General features: G+C 35.9%; 1 protein-coding gene across 2 annotated transcripts in view; it reads right to left on the bottom strand.

The window, feature by feature from the left end:
* The window catches only part of DPYD (dihydropyrimidine dehydrogenase), a 773,365-nt gene that overhangs the window by 359,797 nt on the left and 394,798 nt on the right, over positions 1-18,770 (bottom strand). The window contains exon 14 of one of the 2 annotated variants that reach the window (XM_070592142.1): positions 9,726-9,942. The exons of the other annotated variant lie outside the window; for it this stretch is intronic. Coding sequence (XP_070448243.1) covers positions 9,931-9,942 — 12 coding nt within the window. The 3' untranslated portion in view covers positions 9,726-9,930. Of the gene's footprint in view, positions 1-9,725; positions 9,943-18,770 lie in introns of those variants that run through there. 2 annotated transcript variants of the gene reach the window in all.

Below are 18,770 nucleotides of genomic sequence, written 5' to 3'. Positions count from 1 at the left end.
AAATCGTTTTCAATCAGGAAAGCACCTAACGAATGGGGGAAGAGAGCATATACGAGTGGCTTTATTCCTGAATCTTAAAAAGAACTAAATATCATATATACGGTGTAACTGTGAGGGCTCACTGTTCTTCTGTGTCTTCATTTTCTTTTTAAGTTGCTTTTGACGCCATTTTTAAAGAATAATGGGAGACAGAGTTGCATATTAGAAAAACATTCGCTTTGGAGTTAGAGAAACTTGAGTAAGAACTCTGAATTCACCATTTAACAGCTGTGTGACCCTGAATAGTTTACTTACTGCTCTGGGACTCTATTTCTTTAATTATAATATTATAAAACAATATAAAAAGATATAAGTTTCTTATTTCTAAGTGCTTTCATGAAGATTAAATCAGATGATCTATGTCATAATAGTACATAAGTTGCTTCAGTCATATCATTCATTGTATAAAGGTTTTAGAGGAAGAGAGGTTCTCCCAAAGGATTTGATCCTGGGGTTTTGCACCCTCAGATTAAACATTTTTCCCCCAAAAGTAGCAACATCAGCAGATTCTCCAGCCAACTTTCATGGTAGCACTGTCATTGGGAAGGCATTTTTTAGCTGATTTAAGCATTAACAAGACTTATTATGGATACATCTCATGTATTCAGTAGCAAGTTTCCCTTTTATGTCCCAATGCCTCAAAAAGATCTCTTCTGATACTGTATTTTTAATTCGTTTCCACTTGTCGAGGAGGGAATATCAGCTTTTATTTCAAATTTGTGTCATCGTATTGCTGTGTGATACTTGACATCACAAAATATGATGCAACTCTCCACATATTAAGCTCGATACAGTCATAAATTTGCACTCCAAGCCCTCACTGACTTCAATAGGGCTTGGACTTGTAAAATGATTGCAGATCAAGCCATTCTGATATAATGTAATTTTTTTAAGTAGCTTTTTTCCATAAGTAGAAACATGCTGGGAATAGCAAACTACCTGCACAGCATACACACAGCAGTCAGTAATCCCACTCCTTGTCAAAACATTTTCTGTTCATATGTGAGTGTTGACTGTGGTGAGAGACTTAAAAAGATTTTAAAGAAAATCTCTGCAGCCACACTCTACTCCCTATTAACATAACACAACTGGAGGAGCTTCATTAAAATCCATTCTTACAGAACCACGCCTTGCATGCTTTATTACAATAAATTAGCTATCAATTTGACTATTGACCTCAATGCATGCAAATCAGTATATTTTCCTTCATTTTAAAATCTGCTTTTGTTTCCAAATGAAGATTTCTTTTGCCAGTTGATTATAGTCTGAAGATACACCATAAGTCGCGAAGAGTATAGTCTGCAAATACATGTTTCAAGTTCAAGCAGCAATGATGTGCTATTTATAATCCTGAAGACAATAAACATTTTTATCCAATCAGCCAGAGTCTTAGGAAATTCAAAGAATGGAAAGTCTTTGAAATATACAGGCTTTTGGATATCAAATTACCTCTGAAACCCTCCACCCAGAAGTATCTCTAACAAAATCCATTTGAAATACTGCTTCAATATTCTAAAAAATCAATAATTTAAACCACAGGTTCAACATTTTTACTGCTTCCACTGCAGACTGTCATTTTTCGAAATGAAAATGCTAATGATACTGAAGGGGAAAGTACTAAGCAGAAGAGATGTATGAATGAAACCTTGGATTGGCTAGACTTGCTGGTTTGATCTCTTTCTCCCTCACTCATCTGTGACAAAATGTCTTTTAAAATCAACAACTTTCATTTCAGTGTTTCTAAAAAATGCACTTCTCTGTTGTACATTACATCCTTCTCTATAGGAAGTTAAGGAATGTGCTGTAGCAGGACATTTTATAGTAAATATGAATATAGAATGTAATACCAAGTAGGCTGTATTATTTCAGCATAATCTATAATGTCGGGACACCTTTAAAATATTGCACAGAGCACTGGGGAGAGGATAATCCCTAGTACTTACAGTTTTTCTATTCATACCACTGTACTAAAACACAAGCAGTGAAGGAAGCCATGGAAATCCAGAGCCCAGAGGAGCTGAATTCAGAAGAAACTTTTACTGCCTCTGAAATTATTTCAAAGATTTAAGAAATGAAGGTGTGAGTCCAAGGTCATCGCCTTCCCTGTAGGGATCTTGAATTTGAATCTGCTCTACCTAACACACAACGTTGCTAGTGAACTGGGTGAACGCTGGAGAAGAGTCATTCTGTCCAAGAACTGGTTATTGTGATTCCTAGGATGTAAACATCTTCCTGGAACAAAGGCTGGGGAAACAAAGCCAACAAAACAATGATTGCCGATGAAGAGTCAAACATGATCCCATGAACTGTGAGAGTTATGAGGGAGAAAGCTTGTCCCATAAAATAAGATAGTTAGAAAGAGGCCCATAGTAAATATTTTAACCAGTTTCTCATTTCTTTCCTAAAAACCTCCAGCAACTTAAAGTGAACCTGCAGCTAAATGATGGCAAAAAATAGTATTGATCAGCTTCTATCATACAATAGATCATATATTTCCATCTGGAATGACGAAAACTCCTAATAGGAGATAGAAGAGGGAATTCAACCTTTGCTGAGTGTCTGCTGTGTCTGTGGCATGGAGCTATGACTGCATGGGCCATAAAGAATAGGGGACTCAGAAATTGTTAAACCGCAGTTTGTCCATGAAGAGATTATGACATGCACCATACTAGGTTGCTTGTAGTAAAAGAGAAAACATAAATTATGTGGCTTTCAGAATTCTTGACATACACATAATAAATATCTGATGCTAGTTTCTCAGAGGTAGATGGATCTGGTACTCAGATAATGCTAAAGAAAAATAAAAATGTTCCAATTAAATATTTAGCATGATAGAATAGAAAAGAGTTGACTAATAGTTGGTTCAACTAATAGTTGACTAAAGTGGTTCACCTCATTTTACAAGGCTACGTAGTGTGTTAGTGGCAGAGTTGCAATTTTTGTCTTCTTCCTATTAAAGCATGCAGTCCTAGCACTCCAAAGGCTTGTGGGAACACAATTTTAAGGGAAGAAAAAGTTTCCAGGGAGAGTCACATCTGAACTGACTCCTGAGGGTGAATTAAGTTGTCAATAGGCAAGATATTGGGGAGGGCTGTTCTGATGGGAGCACGCTGCATGGACAAGTGCTGGGGGTAGGACAGCATAAGTCACCTTCAGGAAATGTGCAGGGCACCCTCAGGCAGGTTTGGCTTCAGGAGTGAGCAGCCTATGAATCCATGTGCATGAGCATGGTCTGTAGACTGGATAATAAAAATAATATGTGGGAGCCGAGAAATTGTATAAGGTTACAAAGCGGGTACTTATATTGAAAAAATCTTAGGCCTTCTGTTAAACTTCCTTTATGTGAAAAGGTGGAGAGGAAATTAAGACTAAGAAAAGTTGGGCTGAGATGACAAAGGATCTTGTATGACACAATGAGAAGTATGAACTTTCTCCTACAGGTAGATGGGGAGAGACGCATCCAAACACACTTTAGGGAGATAAATTGGGCTGAAAATAAGTACACTGATTTCTGTCAGGAGAGACCATGGAAATCAGAACTTTTAAGAGGTTCACGTAACGTTCTAAGTGAGGACAAATGAGACCTTGAACAACAAAAGTCAGTGTGGAGATGGAAGATACATATTAGTGTACTGTTCCAGATTTGGTAACTGATTCTGTGGAAATGGTCAATGCCCCATTTGAGAAAGAAGGAAAGGAAGAAGAAGGAAAGAGGGATAGAGGAAGAGAGAGAGAGAGATCAGTTTTCCACAACTTAATAAATTATAAAAATATTTCTCCTGCCTTTCTTTGCGCTCCTCCTTCATCTCATTGAAATTTAAAAATCCAAATGTAAAATATGGACTTAGATGGATGAAGAGTTCTGTTTTGGTACTTTCTTCACACGTGAACTCGAAGTTTTAATAAATTTCCCTTTCTAGGTTGCATCAGAATTATTTGCTCCATTGTCGATGTTATTATATTGATTATATTATTATTACTTTAGCATTTGAATCTGTGAAATGCGGTGAGACAGTTTGTTAACAATTTGTCATGACACCTCTGCTGGGTGGGAGGAAGACACACATCATTATCATTATTATTAAGATTTTTTTTTTTTTACAGCTGGTACAATGATAAATGATTTACAGATAAACATAGCAATACTCTATTTATATCAAGTTAATTAATCATATTGATTTAACATCCTGCTCTGTTAAACTTTTCCCCTTTAGATGTTAGTTTTAGATCTAATTTTAGAATAATTAAATTGAGTTCAAACTTTAGAACTCTACATTAGTACCTATATCACATCTGAAAAATTATTAACATTTTCAGTTCAATTTTAATAACTGCAGTTCCTCTGTGAGGATGACCTTTTCCTTCCAAATATTTGAAGTAATTATAGTTGGAGAATTAAAGTGCCCATTGACAGTTTTCTTTTGATATTGGAAAGTCCTGCTTCAGTGACTGGTACAGAACACAGAAACCACATTTTACTCCTATATTCACATACTTTGTGGATGGAACAACCATAAACAGCTGCCAAGTCAGAGATGCCATAGTCATTCTTGCCTTCTCCCTCCGCATCTGGCGCTTTACACAGTCAGTTAACAAGACTACTACTTTGTCTCCTTTATACATTTTAAATAGATTCACTTTGCTCTAGCTACAAGCTTGGGCCGATACCATTTCTTCCCTCCAATATTATACCTGTGAGCACCATGCTCAGTGCTCAAGCACAGTGATTGCAAACAGAGCAGCTTATTAAAATACTTGTGGAATGAATATATTGATCCTCTCCCACTCTTGCATGGTTATTTTGTGAACACTTTATACATTCCTATGAGAGAATCTTTCCTAAATGCACATCTGATCCTGTCTTGCCCGTCTTTGCATAATGTTCATTCGTTATCCTTTAAGATAAAGTCTAAACTCTTCTCAATGGACAAACAAGGCCCTTTATTATCTGGTTCTAGACTAACTCTCCCTACTCACTACATCATCCTTCAGTGAAGCTAAACTCCCACATACGCTGGGCTTTCTCTCTCTGCCTAACTTCGCACATGCTCCTCAGCCACACGTGCTCCCCCTTCTTCCAACAAGCACTAGTTAGGGACTCCTCTTAGATATTATCTTTTTTCCAGTGACATCCCTGGCTTCCTGCTTGGTCTGGTGCTTCCTTTGTATTTTTATAGCTCCTTGTTTCTACCTCTTTATAGCATGTTTTACGAAGTTATGTCAGTTGGCTACTGGTGCATCTCAGCACCAGATTTCAAGTTCTCTGAGAGCAAAGACAATGTCATAGTTCTACAATACATGATCAATAAAAATTAACAAAACCTATAGAGGCTATAAAATACTATAAAAAATACAGTGCTAAGAGTGTCGAGTACATGGTTTAAGAGTGCTCTATCACCATCTAAATGAATTTGAACAAAGCTGTTAATTAATTTAAGACTAATTCTCCTAACCTGTAAATGAGAGCTCTCAGACTAGAGCTGGTGCTAAGGGAGTTTTAACTCTCACAATTCATGCTGTTGGATCTAGAATGAAAAAATTACCAAGCAGGGCAGCAGAGAGCAGGGAAGAACATCTGATTCAGACTCCTGGAGTAATATTCTTTATTCTTGCTATCTAGAGTATATCAAATGTTTCTCCTGAGGCCGCCCATCCAGTATGATATGCTCAAAATTAGCTTGGAACATTTATTCATTTCCTTGAACTATACAAATGACCAAAAAATAAGAGACTATTCTTTGAATACACTCCAACCTGTAACACTTTCTCCCAAAGGCCTGGATCCCATATAAATTGGCTATTTATAGCCAAATAAATCCCATCACCTCATATTCTATTTTCAGACTCGCTTTTGCGTCACGCCCCCAGTGGAAGTCGGTCAGCTTTTCCTGATGACCACAGTTTCTGAAACAAGAAAGGACGAAAAATGGCAGCTACTACTGCCATTATATCAACTAGTTGTCGTGGCAATATGTTAAGATATTATGATACGTTTTTAAGAAATTAAGGCAATTATTAGGGCTTCATATTTTTACTATTCCAGCTATCAATTATACTAGGAGTTGATATCACAGTGAGAACAACTTTGCACTCATTCTGATGACTATAATAAAAAAGATGGACAACAACATTCGTGAGTATGTGAAGAAATTAGAGACCTCATACACTGCTGGTGGGACCGTAAATTGGTGCAGCCACTGTAGAGAACAGTTTGGCGGTGCATCAAAAAGTTAAACATAGAGTTACCATATCATCCAGCAATTCTACTCCTAGATATATATATAAGAGAACTGATACATACATCCCCTCAAAAACGTCTACACGAATGTTCACGAAAACACTACTTATAATGGGCAAAGTGTAGGGAAAAAAACTCAAATATTCATGAACCAATGAACGGATAAATAAAATGTAGTATATCCACAAAAAAGAATGAAGTTTTGATACATGCTACAACACAGATGATCTCTGAAAATATGCTAAGTTAAAGCAAGGAGTCACAAAAGGTTGCACATTGTATGATTCCATTTATACAAAATGTCCAAAATAGGCAAATCCACAGAGACATAACGTGCATAGGGGTTGGGGGATGTGCGGAATGGGGAGTTACTGCTCAGAGGTATGAAGTTTCTCTTTCGGAGTGATGGAAATATTCTGAAATGAATTAGATAGTGGTGATGGTTATACAACTCTGTGAATATACTAAAAACCATGGAAATGTATATTTTAAAGGAGTGAATTTTATGATATGTAAATTAAAAAAGAAAACAAAAGAATTCTAGAATGAGGTTGATGGCTAAGGTTGCTAAATATTGTATTTCTTTACTCTGAATTTTTTAAATTGCAGAGATAAAACTTTCCAAGTAATTAAAAAAAGAAACTGATTACATAACACACACACACACACACACACACACACACACACACGTAATGTATATAGAAATTTAAAGGCCAAAGTAAAGTATTACAAGAAGTTCTCAACAGATGACTACATGATCTCATGATATATAAAATTTATTCTTGTGATAGCTATATATCAATGAAAAGCATCTAGATTTTGAGCTAAAAAAATTGATATTTACATGTAAACATAAAGGAGGAATTTTTCTTGAAGGTTTCGTTTTGTAAAGTATTCTTCTTTAAGAAAACATAGGCAGTATGCTCTTTGACATTGGTCTTAGCAGCATATTTTCAAGTACCATGTCTGACCGGGCAAGGGAAACAAAAGAAAAAATGAACAAATGAGACTACACCAAACTAAAAAGCTGCATAGCAAAGGAAACCAACAAAATGAAAAGACAACCTAACAATTGGGAGAAGATATTTGCAAACCGTATATCAGATAAAGGGTTAATATCCAAAATATACAAAGAACTCATACAGCTCAACAACAAAAAAACCCAACAACCCAATTAAAAAATGGGCAAAAAATCTGAACAGAGATTTCTCCAAAGAAGATATACAGATGGCCAACACGCATATGAAAAGATGCTCAACATCATTAGCTATCAGGGAAATGCAAATCAAAACTACAATGAGGTATCACCTCACTCCAGTCAGAATGGCTATAATTAACAAGACAAGAAACAACAAATGTTGGAGAGGATATGGAGAGATGGGAACACTTGTACACTGCTGGTGGGAGTGCAAACTGGTGCAGCCACTATGGAAAGCCGTATGGAGTATCCTCAGAAAATTAAGAATAGATCTACCATATGATCCAACTATCCCACTGCTGGGTATTTATCCAAAGAACTTGAAAATGCAAAGGCATAAAGATACTTGCACCCCTATGTTCACTGCAGCATTATACACAACAGCCAAGACTTAGAAGCAACCTAGGTGCCCATCAAGGGACGAATGGATAAAGAAGATGGGGTATTTATACATGACAGAATAGTACTCAGCCATAAGAAATGATGAAATCCGGCCATTTGTGACAACATGGATGGTCCTTGAGGGTATTATGCTCAGTGAAATTAGCCAGAGGGAGAAAGTCAAATACTGTATGATCTCACTCATAAGTAGAAGATAAAAACAATGACAAACACACACATAGCAATGGAGATTGGATTGGTGGTTAGCATAGGGGAAGCGGGGAGGGCAAAAGGGGCGATCAGGCTCACATGTGAGGGGATGGACTATAATTAATTTTTGGGTGATAAACAACATAATCTACACAGAATTCGAAATACATTATGATGCACATCCAAAAGCTATATAATGTTATAATCCAATGCTACTGCAATTAAAAAAAAAGATTGTTGTGTCACTTTCTGAATACGTGATTCTAGAAAGTTCTTGCATCATTTCTTAATATCAAATAATTCTACATTCAGTTTATATTATGTGATCTACTTACAATTTGTCTGATAAAAACCATATTGAATAAAGTTTCAGTGACTTAAAGTTAAAAAGAAATCCTTCTTTAAACCTTTAATTACAATGATAGACAGATCTACTTGGTTTCTTTTCATGTGAACTTTTATCACTTAACAATAAATAAACTTTTTATTCTATCTTTCTGATGAAGAAAATGAAAAACTGAGTAGATCGAAATATAGAATGGAGTTGCAACATTGACCTCTATCTGATTTTTCTCCCTCAGGAGAAATGTCGTTAAATAAGCAATTTCAATGTTTAGCCTTGTATTCCTTTGGTAAATTCACTTTTCTTCTATCTTGCATAATTTCTTTATAAAATCTTCCAAGACTTCACGACCTAAGACTCCAAATGGAATGAATATGATTTTTCTTTATTCCTGAAATAAAGAATCTTTTTATTTTGCATCTTTACATATTTGTGACAATATTTTAAAGCACTGCTTAAAAGCAGGCTGAAAAACACCTTTGTGCTAAAATAGTAAATATTTTCATTTACCATGCATACATCTCTAAGGTTAATGTTAATTCAAAGACATTTTAGAGAGTGGTATAATGTGTATTTCCTCTTTCTATTTAAAAACATATAGTATATACACAACTTCACATTCTCTGTGGAAAACAGTAGAAACAAAAACATACATGCCTATTCAATTACATGCACACATACATTTTATTTGCTAAGAAAGCAGCAAAAACTTTTGATACTGTAATTTAATTAAGGTCTTCTCATCTTTTAGAAATCTGGCTTTGTAATGATTCAAATTTTCTCTTGCTTTATTAACACAAAAGTCAAAGATTTATTGTGCACCTGTGACATTTTGTTTCGAATGCAACCTAATGTTCTATTCAAAATCTTATTTCAAAATCCTCAAAAATGTTGGAATCTAAGCAGCAAATGGTAATAGAAGTGATCATTTATATTCAGATCTCTTCTAAAAGGGCAATGTGTGTGTGTGCCTAACTTCATGTATAAAGGTCCTGTATTCTTCAATGAGTTAGTTTAGTTTATTTACAGGGAGAATTTTCATGTTTGTATTTTAACCATAGAAAACTTTTTGAAATGAAAAGTTAAATTTCCTCAGCTACAAAGAACAATAATAGTAACAAAACAAACTTCTAGATCTTTGATTTTTAAAGGCACTCAAATTTTGTAGGTAATTTATTAAACACTATTCACATCCATTCAGAAATGAAATACACTTAATTAGGTATTGAAATATTCTGTTCTTACATTTTACTAAATTATAGCAAAAGCCAGTTGCATCGTAAAATTGTGTAAATGATAAAACTGAAATTCTCTCATTGTGAGTAAAATTTTTTATTTCTTTAAAGTATTATCCAACCTACATAAGTATTATGTCCATTATTTTATAGTTCATGGTGATGTACAAACTAAAAACTAAACAGTGAATGCAAACATCCAATTTCAAATGTCTTCTAACCAGTCATATTTGTTATCTTCTCATATTTTCATAGAAGAGGCATTTTTCCTTAGATGCATGGATTATCATATTTTTTCCTGCACACAAACACCAAATAACATATGTTCAAAGGAAGAACTGTAAAAACAATGTATATAATTAATATAATGTGATATAGTGTATCAGAGCTGATACATGGCAAGCAAGCAGCATATTTTAGATGTTGAAGCACATTTTAAGCCTTCTTTTGCTCACATAATTCAGGCTTCAGATGTATTTCTCAATTGCTCACTGCAGAATAGCTGCAGAACCGAAACAAAACCCTCAGTATAAAAATGACAACCCTTTTGTTTCCACTAAATCCTTATTCTGTCATCCACTGGCAGTGAGCTTTCCAGTCATGTTCTCTGCCAGTCCTTACCAGTTTGCCAATTACACAAGCTGCTTCCCAGACATCAGACACAAATTCCACAAGACTGCTGTGCAAGCGTACCCTAATTAACCATCAGCTTAATTAGACAATTTACTGTGTAATTAGCAGGCAATTAGTCAACACCTCTCAGATCTTATTGACTGCTGTGACAGCCTTTCCGTCTCTCCACATTCCAATACACAACAGCGACCATGTTTCTAGCACTCTTCAACCCCATGCGACATGGTTCTGGATGGAGAAGTGGGTAATATTATATAACAAAGGAAAAAACCAATATGTAGCCTGTCCAATTATTGAACTGTTTATAAACTTGTCTTTTATTTAATACTGGAAGTCCAATATTAAAGATATTTTAAGAATCTACTCCAGAAATGGCTATAGAGCCAACTTCTTAATATGTTTTACTTCATGTTTTAATGTAAAATACTTTAAATTGCATGTACCATGAATTATGCTCCATGATTGGCTATGCCTATGGTAATTTGAGTAAATTTTCTGATCTGTGTGTAGGAGACCTAATTGATTATCTCTCATTAATGTTAATAGCAGTTATAGACACAAATCCCACACACACTGATGGAAGGCAGCCTAGGGTTGGGAAGTATTTTCTAGTTTTCTTTTAGTGAACTATGAAGAGTTCAGAAGCCAGGAATTACATCTTGGTGTTTTAACATTCACATTAACACTTATTAATTTTACAGGAAAAAGCATTTTTAAAAATATTTTTCTCTAAGCCCATATGTATGTCATGTAACACCCTTTACTCTTTGCAGTGTAATTTCTGACCCCTATAAAATACCTTCCATTTTCTGGGGATTTCATGATTGATGACTAATGAGATCCCAATAGCTCTAAGGAAGAATAATTCTTTATCATTTTTTTTTTTTTTGAGGAAGATTAGCTCTCAGCTAACTGCTGCCAATCCTCCTCTTTTGCTGAAGAAGACTAGCCCTGAGCTAACATCAATGCCCATCTTCCTCTACTTTATACGTGGGAAGCCTACCACAGCATGGCTTTTGCCAAGCGGCACCACGTCCGCACCCGGGATCCGAACCAGCGAACCCCGGGCCACCGAGAAGCAGAACGTGTGAACTTAACCGCTGCTCCACCAGGCCGTGCCCTCTTATCTTTTTTCTTTTCAGAAATATTAAGGAAGAAGATGAATTTTATTGAATGAATTAGAAATCACAAAATCTTCTGTTAAGAGAAAGGGAAAAATAGGAAGAATATAACCATTCCTTCACAGTTTAATTGGTTAATTATCACCTACATTTTCTGATATCTGATAAGCTACAATAAATATAAACTACTTGTTACAACAGAATTACTCATATTATTTAAATGTTCTCATTAGCAATAATTTTCTCTTTCTTCTTTTTGAAATGTAAGGGCCCCAAAACTCCAGGCAAGTAGAACAGTTAGTGAAAGGCCATGGATGAGAATGAAGTTGACTTACTGGAAGACCCTAAAAAAGGCCATTGTAGCTGTAGCTTAACTGGTACAAGGTAAAGCAGAATGAGATGAGGTTTGAGAGGCAGGCACGAAAATATGATGAAGTGAATTGTACAGGACGTTTGATCCCATATTAAGGACTAGGGGAAGCCACTTGAATATTTTAAGCACAGAAGGCACATGATATGACTTAAACTGTAAGAGATCACTTAGGCTGTGGTGTGGAGGCTGGGATGTAGGACAGACAAGAGTGGGAGTGGGGAAGCTCTTAGAGGAGGCTGGTACAGTATTCAGTGAGAAAAGATGGGGGCCTGGATGTGGGTGGTACCAGTGGAGATGAGTCCTTAAATGAGAAGGGCAAAATTATAGTGATTTTCTCTGTTTTAATAAATGATTACATAACTATTATTGTTTAACTTTGGTATAGAGATCATGGGAACAATAATTATAACTTTTACTGACATGGTGTTTTAAGGTTACAAGTCATTTTTACATCTTCTATTTTTTAAAAATTCAAACAGTATCACTAGATTACCATAAGAAAGTCAAAGGAGGTATCATGGTTTTATTTTATAAGTGAGCATGCCAAGGTTTAGAGAAGTTATTTATTGACAGTCACATTACTTATGAAAGAGATGACCCACAACACTTTCTTCCAAACAAAGGGGGACAATTGTAATACTTGAATAATAACTAGTATAATTTACTGAGAAAATCACCATTTAAAATTTAGGGTTGGGGTTGGCCCAGTGATGCAGCTGTGAAGTTCGCACGTTCTACTTCAGCAGCCCAGGGTTCACCAGTTCAGATCCTGGGTGCGGACCTACCCACCGCTTGTCCAGCCATGCAGGGGCAGGCGTCCCACATGTAAAGTAGAGGAGGATGGGCCTGGATGTTAGCTCAGGGCCAGTCTTCCTCAGCAGAAAGAGGAGGATTGGTGGCAGATGTTAGCTGAGGGCTCATTTTTCTCAAAAAAAAAAATTTTTTTTTTAAATTTAGGGTAAAATGTCCCTTCCAGCCTTCTGCATACAACCTTGTTTTTCATAATATAATAGTTAACAAGAGACTCTTTGTATAAATTTAATTTACCTTTGGCGCCATACCTATTCCCTTCATATTGATCAAAAGAAGATTTCAAAATACAATGTTAATGTTTGTTTATTCACTCATTCAAAAACCATACACTAAGTAGTTGCTTACTTTATGCTGAGAATTGTAGGAAATCCAAGTATCCTTGTGGCAACCTCAAAGAACAACAACTACAGGGAACAAAACTGAGCAAGGTCCCCTGCTCCTGTGCTGTGGAATCCATCCCTTCACTGTATGGCAACCAGGCTTTCCATGGCTCAGCCAATGACCAAACAGGACAGAGATACTAAGGCAGGCCCATTCCCGAGATACACGATGACTCTGTGATGGCTTTGCTGAAACTTACTTAGACTGCAAGGCACTCTAGGATGCTTCTGCGCAACCTTCCTTCCTTCTCAACTTCACTTGAAGCCACACTTGCATTGTTGTCTTATGGTTCTCCCATCTTTTTTACTTCCCTCCATATTTTCTCTCAAGTGTTTCACCCAACACAATTCTTGCATGTTTAATCTCATCTTGGTAACTATTGCACGGAAGATCTGTACTAAAACAATTCTGATGCCATGTTGAAAAATTAAATGATATGGACAAAATCCAGAAAAATATCTCAATATAGGGGAAATTTGGTAAAATTTAAAAAATTTTTTATAATGCGTTTTCATGCAATTAATGCTGTTGATAATTAAAATTCGACATAGATTTTAGTAATGTAACAGTATCAAAATGCAAACTTTGGGAAATTGAAATAAATTACAAAAATAAATTTTCCCCTTGCAATCTCTGACTTCAAAACATACTACATAGCTATAGTAATCAAAACAGCATGGTACTGGTACAAAAACAGACACAGAGACCAATAGAACAGAATTGAAAGCCAGAAATAAAACCACACATCTACAGACAGCTAATCTTTGACAAAGGAGCTAAGAACATACAATAGAGAAAGGAAAGTCTCTTCAATAAATGGTGTTGGGAAAGCTGGACAGCCACATGCAAAAGAATCAAAGTAGACCATTATATTTTACCATACACAAAAATTAACTCAAAATGGATCAAAGACTTGAAGATAGGACCTGAAACCATAAAACTCCTAGAAGAAAATACAGGCATCGGTCTTAGAAGGATCTTTTTGAATATCATGTCTACTCAGGCAAGGGAAACAAAAGAAAAAATTAACAAGTGGGACTTCATCAGACTAAAGAGCTTCTGCAAGGCAAAGGAAACAGGAACAAAACAAAAAGACAACCCACCAACTGCGAGAAAATATTTGCAAATCACATATCTGAGAAGGAGTTAATCTCCAACATGTATAAAGAACTCACACAACCGAACAACAGAAAAACAAACTCACTGATCAAAAAATGTGCAGAGGATATGAACATTGTTCCAAAGAAGATATAAAGATGACCAACAGGCACATGAAAAGATGTTCAACGTCACTAATCATCAGGGAAATGCAAATCAAAACTACACTAAAATATCACCTTACACTGATTGAACAGCTATAACTACCAAGACAAAAAATAACAAAGGTTGGAGAGGATGTGGAAAGAAGGGAACCCTCATACACTGCTGGTGGGAATGCAAACTGGTGCAGCCACTATGGAACACTGTGGAGATTTCTCAAAAAATTAAAAATAGTCATACTATGCGACCCAGCTATCCCACAACTGGGTATTTATCCAAAGAACTTGAAATCAACAATTCAAAGAGACTTTATGCACCCCTATGTTCACTGCAGCATTATTCACAATAGCCAAGAAGTGGAAGCAACCCAAGTGCCCATCGACTGACGATTGGATAAAGAAGATGTGGTATACATACACAATGGAATACTACACAGCCATAACAAAGGACAAAATCCTCCCATTTGCAACAACATGGATGGACCTTGAGGGTATTATGTTAAGCAAAATAAGCCAGATAGAGAAAGACAAACACTGCATGATTTCACTCATATGTGAAAGATAAAGTAACACATAGACAAAGAGAACAGTTTAGAGGTCGCTAGAAGGGAAGGGCGTTGGAAGGTGGGCATAAGGGGTAAAGGAGCACATTTATATGGTGACTGACAAATAATAACGTACAACTGAAATTTCACAATGTTATAAACTATTATGACCTCAATAAAATAAAAATAAAAAAGAATGAGAAAAAATATATATTATAGTTATTAGCAAAAATAATTAAGCTATTAGAAAATCAAAAGAAAATACCGAACAATTGTAAATAATGTATGTATCCAGGAGAAGGGGATCTTAAATAAATTATCACGTAAGCATAATAAATAGATAGATAGATAAATTGTCCCCTTGCAGAAATATCCAAGTAGATGACAAAAATCTTCTTAGGGAACTCTTATACATTTCACCTCCAATAAAGACACAAAAAATTAGGGATGCTGGAGATCATTAAATGATTTCTTGGAAGCATGCTGATGGTATATTATGAGTCTCACTGCCATCCCAAGCCCCAAGAGAGGGGTTAAAAGAGACAGCTCAGAACACTTGATATATGTTCCCTGCAATTTTTTTCTTTTTTGGAGGGGGCAGCACAGTGTACAGGATCCCACTCTGTTTGTTATGTATAAAGGGTAAAGCCCGAGTTTTCTGCTGCTGAAAGATGAGCTAAAAGAGATGAAACTGCATTCCTAGGATTTGTCAAAGTAAAGGAAATGTAAGCTTCTCCTGTGGACGAGTTAAGGGACCCATATAAAATAAGGCAGTGAGGTTACACTAAGTTGTATGTAATAGGGACCCCTAGAAAGGCATGAGGTCTCAGTAGAAAAAAGTTAATGAACTCCAACGGCTCGTAGCGGTTGTGTAATGAGTGAGGTATAACCAAAGATTCAAAGAACCATAGGGGAGAGTTCCCTAATGATGGGAGGATTTTTTTTTTAAAGATTTTATTTTTCCTTTTTCTCCCCCAAAGCGCCCCCCCCCCTCCGCCGTACATAGTTGTGTATTCTTAGTTGTGGGTCCTTCTAGTTGTGGCATGTGGGACGGTGCCTCAACATGGCCTGACGAGTGGTGTCATGCCCTCACCCAGGATTTGAACCGGCGAAACCCTGTGCTGCCGAAGCGGAGCCTGCAAACTTAAGCACTCGGCCACAGGGCAAGCCACAATGGGAGGAATTTTTGAAGAACCCAAGAAAGTACCCACAAGAAAAGAGCCTAAGAAAGTATGTCTCCTAAAGAAGACTATTATAGCTGTACAAAATTATATTTATCTAAGAAAGTGAAATTGTTCATCAGGAAGTAGTGATATTTATCAATTTAATAGTGACAATATTGCTGAGGAATGTTATTACATTCCAAAACACAAGCGCCTTGCTGATGACACTAGGGAAATAGTCAATCAACAGGTACTTTCCAGTACCTTCATATGCAAGGCCTGAAGGTCACAGGACCTGCCCTCTAGAGGCTTACATGCAGGAAAGGAAAAAAGAAACAAACACTAAAGAATCCACTCTATCTTACGTCAACTGAGGAAAATTTTATGAAAGCTCAGAGAAAGGAGAGAAGATAACCATTGGTCAACATAGCCACAGAGGACTTGGGTCATCACTGGCCTTTTAATATGAGAATAGGAAAAGAAATCTTCTTAAGAAGGAGAAATGGTAAAATTAAGGTATAGATGGCATAAACATAAGCCTAGGCATTAGACTGGTTTAATCAGAAAAGAGAGGCTGTGTTAAGGGGAAAAGTGGAAGTTATTATTGAAATGTTGAATGGGAGTTACATTACGATTAACAGTAACTTCCAAATTGAATTACGTAATTCCTCGGCTTAAAATCTCTTCAGGATCCCTTTTACAATCACGATCACATTTAAATTCCTAGCCTAACAGGCTTTTCCCATAGTCTCTACAGCTTCTTATACAAACCTTATGACACATTATGCTGAATCTTACTTAAAATTCAGCTGCTGAATCTTAAACATGCTTGGCATCTCATGACCATGGATGTCCAGGTGCTGTCCCTTCTGCCTAGAATAAAGACACAGCTCAAATGTGAAGTCATTCTTCTTTTAAAAAAATGAGGAAAATACTGCTTATTAAGTAACGGTTTTAGTCTAAGAATCTCTGTTGCTTTATATCAACATTCAGTCAGGCATCCTGTGTCTGGTGTATATTGTGAACTAGAGTTTAAGTTTTCTAGAGCAAAGACCATTTATACACATACACACACACACCCACACACACACACACACTGTATGAGTGGTTGGGGCCTAACAAATGTTTGTTGACTGAATGAGATGAAGAGCACAGAGTTGCACATAGATGGTACAATGGTATAGCTAAAGTGCTAAATTGTATGCTAGAATCATGGGTGTCCATTTTATTGTTATGCTTTATAATTCCAATATATGTTAAATATATTGTGTGCTGTTGATATAACATCCCAATAAAAATAATAATGAATAAAATGAAAAAAAAACACAAAGAGTGTATATAAAGGACATTAGCAACAGCTCTCAGGATACGTCTATTCTAGTCCATACACCTAAAAGCGACACTTGATGATACTTTTACATAAATTTTAATTTTAATAGATGGTGAATTGGGCAGAAGAGGAATGATAAATTGTTCCAAACACATGGAACACTGTGGAAACGTGCAAATGAATAAGCAGAGCAGGATGAAAAGGGCAGTGAACTTAGCTGAAGTGAAAGAAGCAGATGGGGAAGTTGCGTAAGTAAAGGTAACTGGTGAATGAAAAGACAGTTTGGCTGAATATTTCTCTAAAAAGCCAGTCACTTCCTTCAGCATCTAATGACACTTTATTTCAGAAATAATGATGATTGAATATGAAGCTCATTGCAAGTCATGTAAGAAAAAGGAGCATAAAAAGAACTACAATTTAAAACTGAATAAGTCTTGCAACAAAATAGCCAATGTAGGTGTGCCTTTAATAAAAATTTGACAGTGAGAGAATCTCTGAGTTTCATATTTAAAGTTTTTTTAATGAGGAATAAAGAGTACCCCTATGTAGTAATGACTAGAATCTTATTAAAGATCAATAAAGAAAACACAAAGGCAAGGTGGGTATTATGGAATTCAAGTCATGTTAACTTCAACCAAAACTGTGTCATCCAAACATATCCAGAATATGGATATTTTTTACTAGTTAAATTTAAAATCTGCAAAAGAATTAGATGAGACAGGATAAAGGTAAAATCAGTTTTTTCAAACAGCAGGACTGTACTTTAAGGAAATTTCTATTAGCCATAATTACGAGAATTTTCCATTAACCTTGACACCAGTTACTTACACAAAAAGGAACTAAGAGGTATTTTCCATCACAAGTTAGGTTCTTCTACCAGCTAACCCAGATCAAAATTGTACATGCCAATTAATATTATTAAAAAGTCTATTTGAGTCTCACCTTGTCCACTCTACCAAAATGATTAACTAATTAACAAGTGTGAAATCACAGCCTGAAACAGAAGAGAGGTGAAGACGTAATTATATTGGAAAATTGATCGGTCTGCTTCATAGTCAACTAGCCCAAATTGTGAAATAAAAGGTAAAAAAGATTGGGAGCAATTTAAATAACTGGAATAATGTACCTGGTTAAAATATTACTTTGGCTATAATTAAAGAATTCCTACTAAATATTAGAAGTATATGCATTAATCTATGTTTAGAAATATCATAATCTATGTTTCTATTGAATAAACTGTCTGGCATACATGGCATGGTTGAAAACGGTGACTAGTTTAGAACTTTGGGGAGAGTTGGGAAGTTTTTTTTTCACTAGAGTCTAATTTGCAAAATGTAGCTTTAATATTGCAAGTGTGCACACAAATGGGCATGCAAGCACACACATACATTCTGTTCTTGTTGAAGAGATCGACAACAAAAGAGGTTTGTTTCACAGAGGAGTTTGCTAAATAATCTTGGAGTGAACATTTGGATGAAATCTCCCAACGGATTGCTACATGTGAACTG

The sequence above is a fragment of the Equus przewalskii genome, chromosome 24 (genome assembly GCF_037783145.1).
Source record: "Equus przewalskii isolate Varuska chromosome 24, EquPr2, whole genome shotgun sequence".
Taxonomy (NCBI): domain Eukaryota; kingdom Metazoa; phylum Chordata; class Mammalia; order Perissodactyla; family Equidae; genus Equus; species Equus przewalskii.
This window is presented reverse-complemented; position numbering and strand designations above follow the sequence as displayed.